Source organism: Dipodomys spectabilis, unplaced genomic scaffold, assembly GCF_019054845.1.
Source record: "Dipodomys spectabilis isolate Male_0828 unplaced genomic scaffold, ASM1905484v1 ptg000618l, whole genome shotgun sequence".
In the NCBI taxonomy this organism is placed as follows: Eukaryota; Metazoa; Chordata; class Mammalia; order Rodentia; family Heteromyidae; genus Dipodomys; species Dipodomys spectabilis.
The window spans coordinates 134,364-147,307 of NW_024871295.1; the positions used below are offsets into that span (position 1 = coordinate 134,364).

The window sequence follows — 12,944 nt, forward strand, 5'->3', positions numbered from 1 at the left end:
AATAAGAATAAACCAAAGAATACATCTTCTGGAAAATATTGGCTGCCAAGAGTATTTCAAGCTTTATAAAATATAAGGTCTAACTTTTTATAGCCTTTCAATTTAAGAGCATCTAAAAAAAACAAACTGTGATGGTCTTATAATTTCTACTCTAAATACAAGGGGATTCTAAATTATCTTAATATACATCTAGTGCCTTTATAAAATTTCTGAATGCTTTTCTACTGGCAATCTAAGAAATAATGTAGTTTTCTATAAACTCACCTCAGCATATGCCTCCATGTCTTCTAGAAATTGCCCAAGGAGAGTGGTAGAAAATGCAAGATCAGCTACCCAAAATGGTTCCAAACTCTGCAACCACCCTTGGAATCATTAAAAAATTTTGAAAGAATAGGAAAAACAAAACAAAAAACAGAACGCCAAAATTTTAAAAGAAATTCAAGAACTTTGATTTATTTAATTTTACTATGTTGAATCGAAGCCCTCTGTACAACTAATGATCATAAAAAATTAGTAATATTTTTATTAAAATTATTTTATCACACAAATCATGGGCTTAGTCACACAAACTTTGTTGTAAAGCTTTCCAGTTGCCCATCTAAAAACACGTTCTATATAAAATCAGGACTGCTAACAAGTAATAACATGATGATTATGATTAACCAAGCATGAGTACTGAGAGGTGTTTATTTGTTTTGGTCGGCTGTAGGGCTCAGGGCCTAGGTGCTGTCCCTGAGCACTTTTGCTCAAAGCTAGCACTCTACCAGTTTGAGCCACAACTCCACTTCCAGCTTTTAAGCAGTTAATTGGAAACGAGTCTCATGGGGACTTTTCTACCTAGGCCAGCTTCGAACCCTGACCCTCAGGTCTCAGCTTCCTGAGTAGCTAGGATTACAAGCATGAGCCACTGGTGCCAGCTGAGAACCTCTTTTAATGCTATAGAAATGAACATTCCTTAAAAATTACATACTTCAGGTTCTTAGTGCTTAAAAGGTTTCACATCCATACCCATATAGTCTCTATATATGACTTAAAATTAAAATGCGACTATCTACTTGGTTTGCTAACCCAGGGTCACATACAGCCATCACAGATGTTCTCACCTCCACAGCAGGAAGGAAAGGAGACCAAACTATTCTCAAACACATTTCACTTTTAGAAGTGTATGGAACCAAGTACGCAAGAGAACTTACTGCACCTGGAATTAGCTAGCATATGCAAACATTCACCCAAAGACAAAACCACTTTGTTATCATTTGTGACAGTTCTCTAAACACCTATGGGGAAGAGGGTGGTGGTTGTTGCTGCTGTTTTAAGTAATTAGAAAAACAGCAAAAATTCCAAATAACTTGATCTTCCATCAGAGTACTGTAGCCACCATTATTTCCTTCTACCAGGAAATGCTACATAAAACTTAAGGTACAAAAAAAAAAAAAAAAAAAAAAAAAAAAAAAACTTAAGGTACATCCTTCACATTTCTCACAGCTGCAACATTGCAATCTGTACTCACATTCCCTACTATTAACCACATGATTTTCCCTTGACAACATCAATTTAGCTAAGTGACACTCATTTATAATAACCAATTTATTTCCCTCAAGCAATTAAGTCTTCCTGGATCATGGAAGGAACAGTCATAGTAGATGGTCTTGGGAGGACCTGCATTCTTGCCCATAATACATAAATAACTGGTATAAACGAGAACAGAAAGAAACCTTACCAGACACCTGCTGTGTGAGTGATGGTTTCTGAGTATGGTCTATGTGCCATCCAACTAATATATCCACTGTATCCTAGATGGAAAGAAAAAGAGAGGAGGCCAGTCACTGGAAGCACTTAACTGCCACTCTACCTATGGACCATTTCACAGTAAAACAAGCTAGGAAAATGCCCTTCTGTTCTATGGTCTTGACATTAAGAAACTTAGTAGGGGGAAGTAAGGGACTGGAAGAGGAAGGGACTGCATTCATGATATAGATGAAATATTTTATCTTGAAGTACTGAGGTTAGAAAGCATGCAGTTTTTATTTTTATAAAAGCAGTATCATTGCATCAATTCAAACCCTCAAACGCCACTGATAAACTGAAAGGAGAATCAATGTGTTTATTGTCTGTGATTTCCCAGTTTTTCACACTACAATCCTCCCCTCACCCCATCATTGAAGGACAGTGGGAAACTCACCCTAAAATTGGTGCTGAAAATATGAGGGTAACATCGAGCCACCAAAAGAATGCATTTAACACACTTGCAAAGTAATTCTGGTGTATCCACATTTTCAAGGATGGACTGTAGGCTGGTCATTACAAGCTTAAAAATAAGTTACAAACTGTAAGTACTCAACAAAGGAGAAAACAAATTAGATCATTACTGGTGACTATATTTAAAACCGATCATGTTAACCAAAGAAAACAAGTTTTAGTTGAAAAAGTTGAAAACTGCCAGTTCCTCACACCTATAATCCTAGCAACTCAGGAGGCTGAGATCTGAGGATCGCGGTTCAAAGCCAGCCCACGCAAGAAACAGAGACTCTTATCTCCAATAAACCACTCAGAAAACCAGAAGTGGTGCTGTGGCTCAAGTGGTACAGCACTCGCCTTGAGCTGAAGAGCTGAGGAACAGCGCCCAGGCCCAGAGTTCAAGCCCCACAACCAACAAAAAAAAAGTTGAAAAGATCTCAACTCCACAAAACTGGAAGGGTGAAAACATTGTTCTCCACATTAACATCTACTAACATTATTTCTTTAGCAGCAACTATCTACTAAGTAATATCTTTGTCCATAATTCATAAACACTCACCTATACCCTGACTCTAACTAAATTTCAAATACAAGAATATTTAGGAAACTATTTTCTTTAAAGTATCACAATTACAGAGCTGGGAAGGTGGCTCAGTGGTAGAGCGCTTGCCTTGCATGCCTGAGGCCCTAGGTTCGATTCCTCAGCACCACTTAAGCAAAAAGAAAAAAGCCAGAAGTGGCGCTATGGCTCAAGTGGTAGAGCGCTAGCCTTGAGCTGAAGAGCTGAGGGACAGCACACAGGCCCAGAGTTCAGGCCCCACGACTGGACCCAAAATAATAATAATAATAATAATAAAGTATCACAATTACTTTTCAATTTAAACTGTAAACACATTTTATGCAATTATAGCATTAGAACAAAGTTTATACAATTTGTTTCAACTCAGAATGTCTTAGTATGAGCACCACACATCAATGACAGCAAGTGGGTTCTTGTTACCAGTATATACACACTGACAAAATAAATATATAGCATATCACTGATAGAATGTTCTAGATCTGTTAAACACCATTTTTCATAAAAGAAACAGTTCTTTACAAAGGCTGCTATAACATTAAGATATGCTAGAACTACAGTCTCTACTTCACAGAAATCAGTGCTGTAACCTGTACTACCAAGAATATTAGTGAATGCTACAATCACTCCCTGAAGAAAATACTACCAAACCCACAATATTCCAAATGTCTCAAGGCATGATATCCAGATCGCTCCCAAGTGGGGAAAGAAGCCTTCTCAAAAGGCAGACTAACTAGATCTGGAGTCATCCTCTCCTCCAGGTGATCAAACTGCATATGGGAGAGTGGATGAGCTACATTACCTGCCTGTTGGTGTGGTGTAGCAGCATAAAGTACTGACTGACTCAAACCAGGAAAGAACAATGTAAAAGTAGAGCATAGCATTAAAGTTCCTTTCTTGGGAAACTATTCTAAGTTAAAGGAGATCTTAAAAAGGCATAATATCAAATACAATGCTTGAATCTTGATGAATTCTTGGTTACCGGAGACATAGCTATCAAAGACATCTTTAGGGTAAAACTGAGAAATTTGAATTTGCACTGTAAATATAAGAAAATTCACATTTGGGTGTGATTACAATATTGCTGTTACACATAACAAATTATTCCATATACTGAATTGTCATGGTGTCATTTACCTTCAAATGGTTCAACATTCAGGGAGACAGACAGACAGAAACAGAGAGCCCAAGAAAGAGAAATAGAACAAAACCTTACCAAAAGGTCACTAGGTGACAGTTAAAATGCAACATCCCAGGTGCTGGGTTCGATCTTCAGCACATCCCACCCCAAAAGAGTTATTAAATGTGATAAATCTAGATAAAGTACATAAGTATCTCTTGTATTAGTTTATATGCTTTCCTGTAGATTTGTACATTTTCAAAATTCGGAAATGTTTGTAAAATACAAACATATGTAAATGAAACATATCATGAGTTATTAAAAAAAAAAGCAAGCAAAATGAATTTGCCACTAGATGATATGCACAGCTGTACACTTGAGTTTTTTCCAGCTTACAGTAGCAACTGGACCTGTTAAAAAGGGACTAGATGACATCAAAAACTATGAGTGTTGTCACACCTGGAGGTATCTGTTAGTCAGCTTGGTTTCTGAATGGGCATTTGGCACAACACCCACCCCCGTGGCAGATCTGATATCAACACTGTGAATCCCTTAGACATTCTGTAAAATGCCATGGAAATAATTGTTTTTCATTGTAAGGGGATGGGAAAAGAACAAATGAATCTGTCAATAAAGCACTATAAAATACGTAAAGATGGAATGCTTCATAAAGATCTAAAGAAATAGAGAAATTCTAAAACAGGGAGAAAAAATACCAACTAACAACACTCTAATATTTAAAAACATGATCTCAAAAAAATTTTAATTCAAGGACTGGAAATGTGGCTTGCCAAGAAGCCGTACCACATAAACAGAAAAGGCCAGAAGTGGTGCTATGGCTCAAGTGGTAGAGTATTCTCCTTCAGCACAAACATGTTTAGGAACAGAGCCCAGGTCCTGACTCCAAGCCCCAGGACTGGGAAAAAAAAATTCAAATCTTGCTCAAAAGTTATTTAACACCAGGCAATGGTGGCTCATGTCTATAATCCTAGCAACTCAGAAGACTGAGATCTAAGGATTATGGTTCAAAGCCAGCAAAGTCCATGAGACTCTTATCTCCAATGAACCACCATTAATTAAGCTGGAAGTGGCACTGTGGCTCAAGTTGTAGAGTGCTAGCCTTGAGCAAAAAAGCTCAGGGACAGCACAGCACCCAGGCCCTGAGTTCAAGCCCCAGGACCAGCATTTAAAAAGAAAAAAGATAGTGCTTTCTTTATGCATTCACCTTATAAACAAAAATGAAATAAAGCTATGCAAAGCTGGTATTCCTTATAAATAAGTTTTATATTAATTTGGATGAAGAATTGCTTGCCTGTCTTGTCATCAGCATAAAAAATTTCAGAACTGAATGTGATGTGTAGTGTGATGTTTTCCTCAAAAAATGTGAAGCCTCTCTGTTCAATTCCTCTAGAAGAGTTCCTGTTTTTGAAACTGCAAGTCATTCCAACATTAAGCAACAAAGGGAAGCTTCTAAAAATATAAAAATCCTCAAAACATACTCATTTTAAAATTGGTCCACTGTATATCCTTTACTCAAACTCCCAAAGAACTGAATTTTAATTACATCTGCTGTGAGCAGACAGGCCCTGCCTGCTGTTTCCCTTCCTGAGCCCTTCCCCCAAGGATAAGGAAGATTCCCGCCCCAAGGTCATCGCTTCCCCTCACCTTACCTGCATTACAGATGAAAAGGCTTTCTTCTCTCCTACAGTCTCTAGTGCTTTGTAGGTGGCACATAAGTAGAGAAGTTTAACTTCATCTTTTGCAGATGAGCTAAATTTGCTGAAAATCCACTTGAAGATCTTCTCAGCCTCATAGCTCAAAGAAGCACAAAGAAGGCCAAGACAGCAAGCTCCCTCTTGTCTCAACTCCTGAAGCAACTTGCTACTGTTTATTTTAATGTAAATAAAACAAAACACACACAAAAGGCATAAGCTTCCAGAGACAACAAGAATGACACATCTTCCCAAAGAAAATGTCTTAGATGTTTTATAACTTTTTAAGGATTTCTTAAAAGTTCAAATTAAAGATTGAAAGTTTACCCAATAAACACAGAATTCTATCATGCAGTACTCAAGAGTACCCTTTTCAGATATTAGCTTTTCTAAAAAGCTGAAGCTTTAAATTTAAAACTAGACAAGTCACAGGAAAAGGTAGCCACAAATTATTAGATAAAACACACTATAACAAATAGATAGACAAAGGGTAAACAGATGCAGCACTGGAACTCACTAGCCACTATGTTGAAAATGAAATACACAACTTGTGGGTAGGAATGAGAAGGAAAAACTGGGAGTTGAGGGTGACACTGTCCAAAAAGAACTGCACCTGATTCATGTACTACAACCTATCTGTACATCACCTTAATAATTTAAAAAACACTAAGCCAGTGCTGGTAGCTCACACCTATCATCCTACTCAGGAGGAGGCTGATATATGAGGATCATGGTGAGAAGTCAGCCTTGGCAGGAAAGTCCATGAAATTATTATCTCCAACAAACCACACACACACCACCACCACCACCACCACAGGTGTAGCTGTGGCTCAAATAAAAGGGCACTAGCCTTGAGTGAAAAAGCTACAGGACCGCACCCCAGCCCAAACCCCGTACCAGCACAAAAACAAAAATAATAACCAAAAAAAAAAAAGAAAACACTAAGTATATTATATAGTCAATATGGAAAGACTGTGAATAATAAATGGTGGTTAGTAGCTAGCAGTTGAATTTAATTACAGAACAAGGAACCATGGAGGTCAGGTATTTCTAGCACTGCTGCCCGTTGGTGCCTCTGAGAGCCCCAGCGTGGGCTTAGCTTTGGGTGCTCACTGACGGAAGCTCCCTTCTACCTCTATATTCTTAAGTTCTCTCAAACATTCTGAGTTTAAAAAAACTAACCACATTCATCATTCATTTGTTCCACCAGTCAATACGCAAGTATTTAGCTATGTTGCAAATTTTTTAAAATAAATAATCCTTTTCTTTTCTTGGGTCAGTCATGGGGCCTGAACTCTGGGCCTGGGTGCTATCCCTCAGCTCAAGGCCAGTGCTCTACCACTTGAGCTACAGCGCCACTTCCAGCTTTTTCTGCTTATGTGGTGCTGAGGAATCAAACCCAGGGCCTCATGTACGCAAGGCAAGCGCTCTACCACTGAGCCGCCTTCCCAGCCCAATAACCCTTTTTAAAATAGATTCTATTTATACTGCTTACAAAGTCAATGAGAGGGCTGGGAAGGCGGCTCAGTGGTAGAGCGCTAGCCTTGAGCTGAAGAGCTGAGGGATAACGCCCAGGCCCAGAGTTCAGGCCCCATGACTGGACCCAAAAAAAAAAAAAAACCAAAGTCAATGAGAAATTACCTTAATAATTTCTAAAACTACCATTTAAATTTAACTACTATTAGTTACTTACCTTTCATTAAGCACATCATGAACAGCAGCCAAGATATTATCCAACTGTTTTACTAGTACCTTTAAAAAAGAACACACATTTATAAATAAACTTCAAAAAAACTTTTATTTTTAAGAAAAAACTGTATACTCTTGTTTACTTGTCTTGCTCTCCAAATTATAATTAGAAAGCAACTTAACTTCCTTATTAATCCAGTCCCCAAATACATCAGGAACATCATGTTTCTCTTCCAACTATGAAAGACATCCAGAGGAAACCGTTGAAACCGTCAATGAAAATATAAAAAGAGCTGCTTTGACTTCAAATACTCTGAATGCACTTAAAATGAAGTGCTGAAGGGACAGGACATACAATATGGGCAGATGTCAGTGACAAAGTGGGCAGGCAGTTCACTGCACAATTTTTGTTGGGTATTTTTTAAAGTTTCATATAAAAACTTAGGGGGAAGAGCATGCTTTGAGCCAAATTGTTATTTGCCTAACTAGACCATCCTTAATAGTTTTCTACTGCCCCACATCAAGCTCTTGATTTGTTATTAGAATTATGTGTAATGGAAAGAATAATTAAACTATTCCTGAGTTGTTTAAAGGGCTTTTCCATTTTCTTAGCCCTGGTCATCAAACCGAACTTCTACACCAATGAAATATGTACCATGCATCTCTATTTCATATATGAAAAACAAAGAGATTTTTGTCCTAGAACACCAAGAAAAAAAATCTGAGGGGCTGGGAAGGTGACTCAGTGGTAGAGCGCTTGCCTTGCATGCCTGAGGCCCTGGGTTGGATTCCTCAGCACCACATAAGAAAAAAGAAAAAAGCCAGAAGTGGTGCTGTGGCTCAAGTGGTAGGGCGCTAGCCTTGAGCTGAAGAGCTGAGGAATTATTCACAGGCTAATTTTAAAAACTAAAAGTGCTTCATTTCAGAAGACTCCAACGTGGATGCAACAGTGGACAAGGGCAGATAAACTATACATTAGGATGCAACTGCTGTTGAACATTGCCAGGTGCTGATGGCTCATGTCTACAATCTTAGCTACTGAAGATGCTGAAATCTGAGGATCGTGGTTCAAAACCAGCCTGGGCAGGAAAAACCTGTGAGACTCTTAACTCCAAGTAAGCACAGAAAAAGCCAGAAACAGCACTGGAGCTCAACTGGTAGAGTGTTAGCCTTGAGCAAAACGGAGCTCAAGAACAGCACCCATACCCAAGGTTCAAGCCCTAGGAACAGCAAAAAATAAAGTTCAACATAATATGGATACAATAAGTGCAGAATAAGAAAACTTATTTTTCTAGAAGCAACCCTGTTCCCTTTCTGGGCCATTTTGGAGTTGGAATTGAGGCCTCACACTAATAATCCTTCACCTTTCCTGCTTTAGTTTACCTTTCAGAGTAAGTCTTGCATTTTACAGACTGGCCTTAGACCTCGACCTCTACCTCTGGCTCCCAAGTATTATACTCACCAGTTTATTTTCTGGTTGCTGAATAAATTCTTTCAGCTGCTTTACAGTAGCCAGCCTTCGGTCTCTGTCGTCTTCCCGGGTGATCCTCCGAAGAAGGTTCGACAGTCGAGACTCATCAGAGTAAGACATCGATCGCTCTGAGAATATAAAACACTGACTGGGGCTGGGAAGGTGGCTCAGTGGTAGAGCACTTGCCTTGCATGCCTGTGGCCCTGGGTTCAATTCCTCAGCATCACATAAGCAAAAAGAAAAAAAGCCGGAAGTGGCGCTGTGGCTCAAGTGATAGAGCGCTAGCCTTGAGCTGAAGAGCTGAGGGACAGCGCACAGGCCCAGAGTTCAGGCCCCACGACCAGACCCAAAAAATAAATAAATAACTAAAATAAAACACTGACTACTGAGTACAAAGCAACATAGAAAGTTTATAGCCTAAAAGTATTGAGATGTCCATCAAAATGTCATTATCTGAGCTAGGGCACAGCAGCTCACTCCTGAAATCCTAGCTATTCAATAAAACTATGATCTGAGGATCAAGGCTGGAAGACAGCAGAGTATGGCACCATGATCCAAGAGGCAAACCAGAACTTTTCTTCTATTTTCTCACTGCAAGAACAAATGCAAATTCCCAAACAGAATTTAACACTCTTAACAAGAAATGCATGAAAAGGCTCTGTGACTTGCCAATACATATAGTAGGTCACCAGTTGGGAAATTTATACTGTTGATAAATCTGCCAGTAGAACTATTGTAAAGAAGAAGCACTTTAAAGTCACTATCTACAGTCTATGTCACTTCTGTAGTATAAGGCTTCAAACATTTAAGAGGTAGCTTAGCCTTTAGTCATTCTACATTGGAACTCTTATGTAAAGGAAACTGACCCTTCAATGGCTTTACGCCCTTCCCCAAAAATGTGTACACAGATATTCACTAAGATATGCAACACAGGCAGAGGTGTGGAAATGTGTGGATGGTACCCTTTATGTGGTATGTGTGGTGGATCTGGGTTTCCAGCCTTACCCTGTGATTTCCTCATGTCTTTGGTGGCTAACGCACGACTGCCATGCTGAACACTGGTGAACTCAGAGCTGGTCACATTGTTAAACCTCAGCTCTTGCCCCAACGACTTCCGACCATAAGTATTTTCCCCAGATCCTCCATTGACACTGTAGCCACCTAAAAGAACAACAAAATTTATTTTTAGTAGAGCTCTTCATTTTCATCAATTCCTGACAGTACGAAGTCATTATCCATCTACAACTCACCCAGCCTTTGCTTCTAATTTTCCCTTGTGCTGCTGATCCTAAAATCATAGATTCCTTGCCTAAAGCTAATAAAAACTAAATTACGGGGCTGGGAAGGTGGCTCAGTGGTAGAGCGCTTGTCTTGCACGTATGAGGCCCTGGGTTCAATTCCTCAGCACCACATAAGCAAAAAGAAAAAGCTAGAAGTGGCGCTGTGGCTCGTGATAGAGTGCTAGCCTTGAGCTGAAGAGCTGAGGGACAGCTCCCAGGCCCAGAGCAGGCCCCACAACCAGACCCAAAAAAACAAACAAAAAATAAAAACTAAATTAAGTCAGATTTTGTTTCAGATACATATTTTTGTGCTGCCCTGGGGCTTGAACTCAGGGCCTGGGTGCTGTCTCTGAGCTTTCTTTGCTCAAGGTTAGCACTCCACCACACCACTTGAGCCATAAATTCACTTCTGGATTTGGGGGGATGGTTAATTGTAGACAGACTTTCCTGCCCAGGGTGGCTTCAAACCACAAAACTCATATCTTGGCCTCCTGAATAGTTAGGATTACAGGTGTGAGCCACTGGCAACCAGCCTTGTTTAAATACATCTTTATAAGTCAAGGGACAGGATGAAGGGATAACAGACAATATTCTAATATTGTGTACTTTTGCAACTATACAATGCACTTATATGTTAGAAAACATTCTTCTAAAAAAAAAAAAGGAAGAACTAACTCTTTGGGGTTAGAGGTGTGGCTCAGGTAGTAGAGTACCAGCCAATGAATGAAAGTGTCAGATACCGAGTTGGAGTCCTGGTCTCAGACAAAAAAAAATAAAAAGAGAAAGAAGCCGGGCGCTGGTGGCTCACGCCTGTAATCCTAGCTACTCAGGAGGCTGAGATCTGAGGATCGCAGTTCAAAGCCAGCCCGGGCAGGAGAGACTATGAGACTCCTATCTCCAATAAACCACCAGAAAACCGGAAGTGGCGCTGTAGCTCAAGTGGTAGAGCGCTCGCCTTCAGCTGAAGAGCTGAGGGACAGCGCCCAGGCCCAGAGTTCAAGCCCCATGAACGACAAAAAAAAGAAAAAGAGAAAGAAAGCATTTAAGCTTAAAGTAATAAAAAGAAAAACATAAACTTTTCAAAATAATAATGTAGTTGTCACCTATTCCTCACTTGCTGATTTTAAATCTATGAGAAGAAAGAAGGAAGAGGGAAACTAGCTAGGCAGGTTTAGAAAATATACAACCAGGGATCTATGGCTCACACCTGTCATCCTAGCTACTCAGGACCTGGCTGAGAGCTGAGGATCTGGCTCAAGGCCAGCCCAGGCAGGAAAGCCCATGAGACCCATCTCCAATTAATTACCAAAAAAAGCATAAATGGAGCTGTGGCTCAAGTGGTAGAGCTCTAACCTTCAGTAAGCTGATGGATAACACCCAGGCCCTGAGTTCAAGCTCTAGGTCCAGCTCAAATAAACAAACAAAAAAACATATAACAAGGAAGATGAAAGAGGTTGTATATTATGGAAAAGGAGTATTTGCAAGTAATACAAACAAAAACACGGGGCTGGGAACGTAGCTCATGTGGTGAAGTACTTTCCTAATATAGATGCAAGACCCTGGGTTCCATTCCCAGCACTGCAAGGAAAACTTAAAAAAGAAAAAACACTTCACTCCAAACCCCCAGAAAACATGCCTCCGGCAGTTTAAAAAAAACAAAAACAAAAACACACGTACCCTTTTCGTCATTCTGTATGTCAGCATGGACTCTGGTATCATCGTGCCTTTGCCGAGACACCACAGCTGAATTTGAAGGTTGCAGTCCATAAGAGGAAGAACCACCTCTATCTCTGGATGAGGAATATTTTAAATTATCTGGGTCGGCTGATGCACTATCAGTTCTGCAAAGAGAAATGCAGGTAATTAGAATTTTCAGCATTTTAATGGCCAAAACCACAAATCTTTCTTGTGTACAAGCCTTTTTCTACCCTCTAGTTTCCATACTCAACTGCTACCATCATGCATTAAGTACTCCACTGTCTAATTACAAGCCTTTCAACCAGAAAAACCTTCAACAGATAAACTGCCAGCTATTCTGCTTTTTCTACTAAAGATCCATTCAAAATCTGAATAGTCATCAGAATCAAGGTGACCAACTCATGCTAGTTTGCTCACAACTTTACTGGCTTAGCTACTGTTAAGTTTCTTGTTTTAGGCAAAATTGGACTGTTGCCTACTCTGGTTCAAGATACTTTCCCCATGATGTGATTTTTAAAAGTTATTCTCTCTCAATTCTCCTCACAGAAGAGGGTTAATGAGTCAAAAATGTTAAGTCTTCCCAGTCATTAAGGGGGGAAAAAAACCAACCCAACAACCCACTGACAGCAGGTTAGTGGCAATTGGTTACCAAATTATTTTTTTTAAAGAACTGCCTCATAGCAATGTGCCTTCAATTCTCAACTGACTCCTTATTTGGTGGAAAAATATAGAATGATATTTCAAAGCAAGCTCAACAAAATGTAGAGAAAGAACACCTTAGCCACAAAGTAAGATTTTACTTATGCATAGCAATGCTTAGGACCTCATTGAAAATGCTTTAATTTTAAGGAATATCAATTACAATTATTTAAAAAGTGAGAGCCGGGCGCCGGTGGCTCATGCATGTAAATCCTAGCTTCTCAGGAGGCTGAGATCTGGGGGTCGTGGTTCAAAGCCAGCCTGGGCAGGAAAGTCCGTGAGACTCTTATCTCCAATAAACCACTAGAAAACCGGAAGTGGTGCTGTGGCTCAAGCAGTAGAGCGCTCGCCTTGAGCTGAAGAGCGCAGGGACAGCACCCAAGCCCAGAGTTCAAGCCCCACGACCGACCAAAAAAACAAATAAATTTAATAAAATAAAAAGTGAGAGATCAAGATGGGT

General features: G+C 39.7%; 1 protein-coding gene across 4 annotated transcripts in view; it reads right to left on the reverse strand.

Annotated features, from left to right (window-relative positions):
• Smg1 (SMG1 nonsense mediated mRNA decay associated PI3K related kinase) overlaps positions 1-12,944 on the reverse strand; it is a 94,613-nt gene that overhangs the window by 61,685 nt on the left and 19,984 nt on the right. For all 4 annotated transcript variants that reach the window (XM_042671393.1, XM_042671392.1, XM_042671395.1 and 1 more), the window contains 8 exons: positions 11,765-11,928; positions 9,813-9,968; positions 8,799-8,935; positions 7,341-7,399; positions 5,606-5,819; positions 2,183-2,308; positions 1,721-1,793; positions 265-362 (listed from right to left, as the gene is read on the reverse strand). In XM_042671393.1, coding sequence (XP_042527327.1) covers positions 265-362; positions 1,721-1,793; positions 2,183-2,308; positions 5,606-5,819; positions 7,341-7,399; positions 8,799-8,935; positions 9,813-9,968; positions 11,765-11,928 — 1,027 coding nt within the window. The remainder of the gene's footprint in view (positions 1-264; positions 363-1,720; positions 1,794-2,182; positions 2,309-5,605; positions 5,820-7,340; positions 7,400-8,798; positions 8,936-9,812; positions 9,969-11,764; positions 11,929-12,944) is intronic.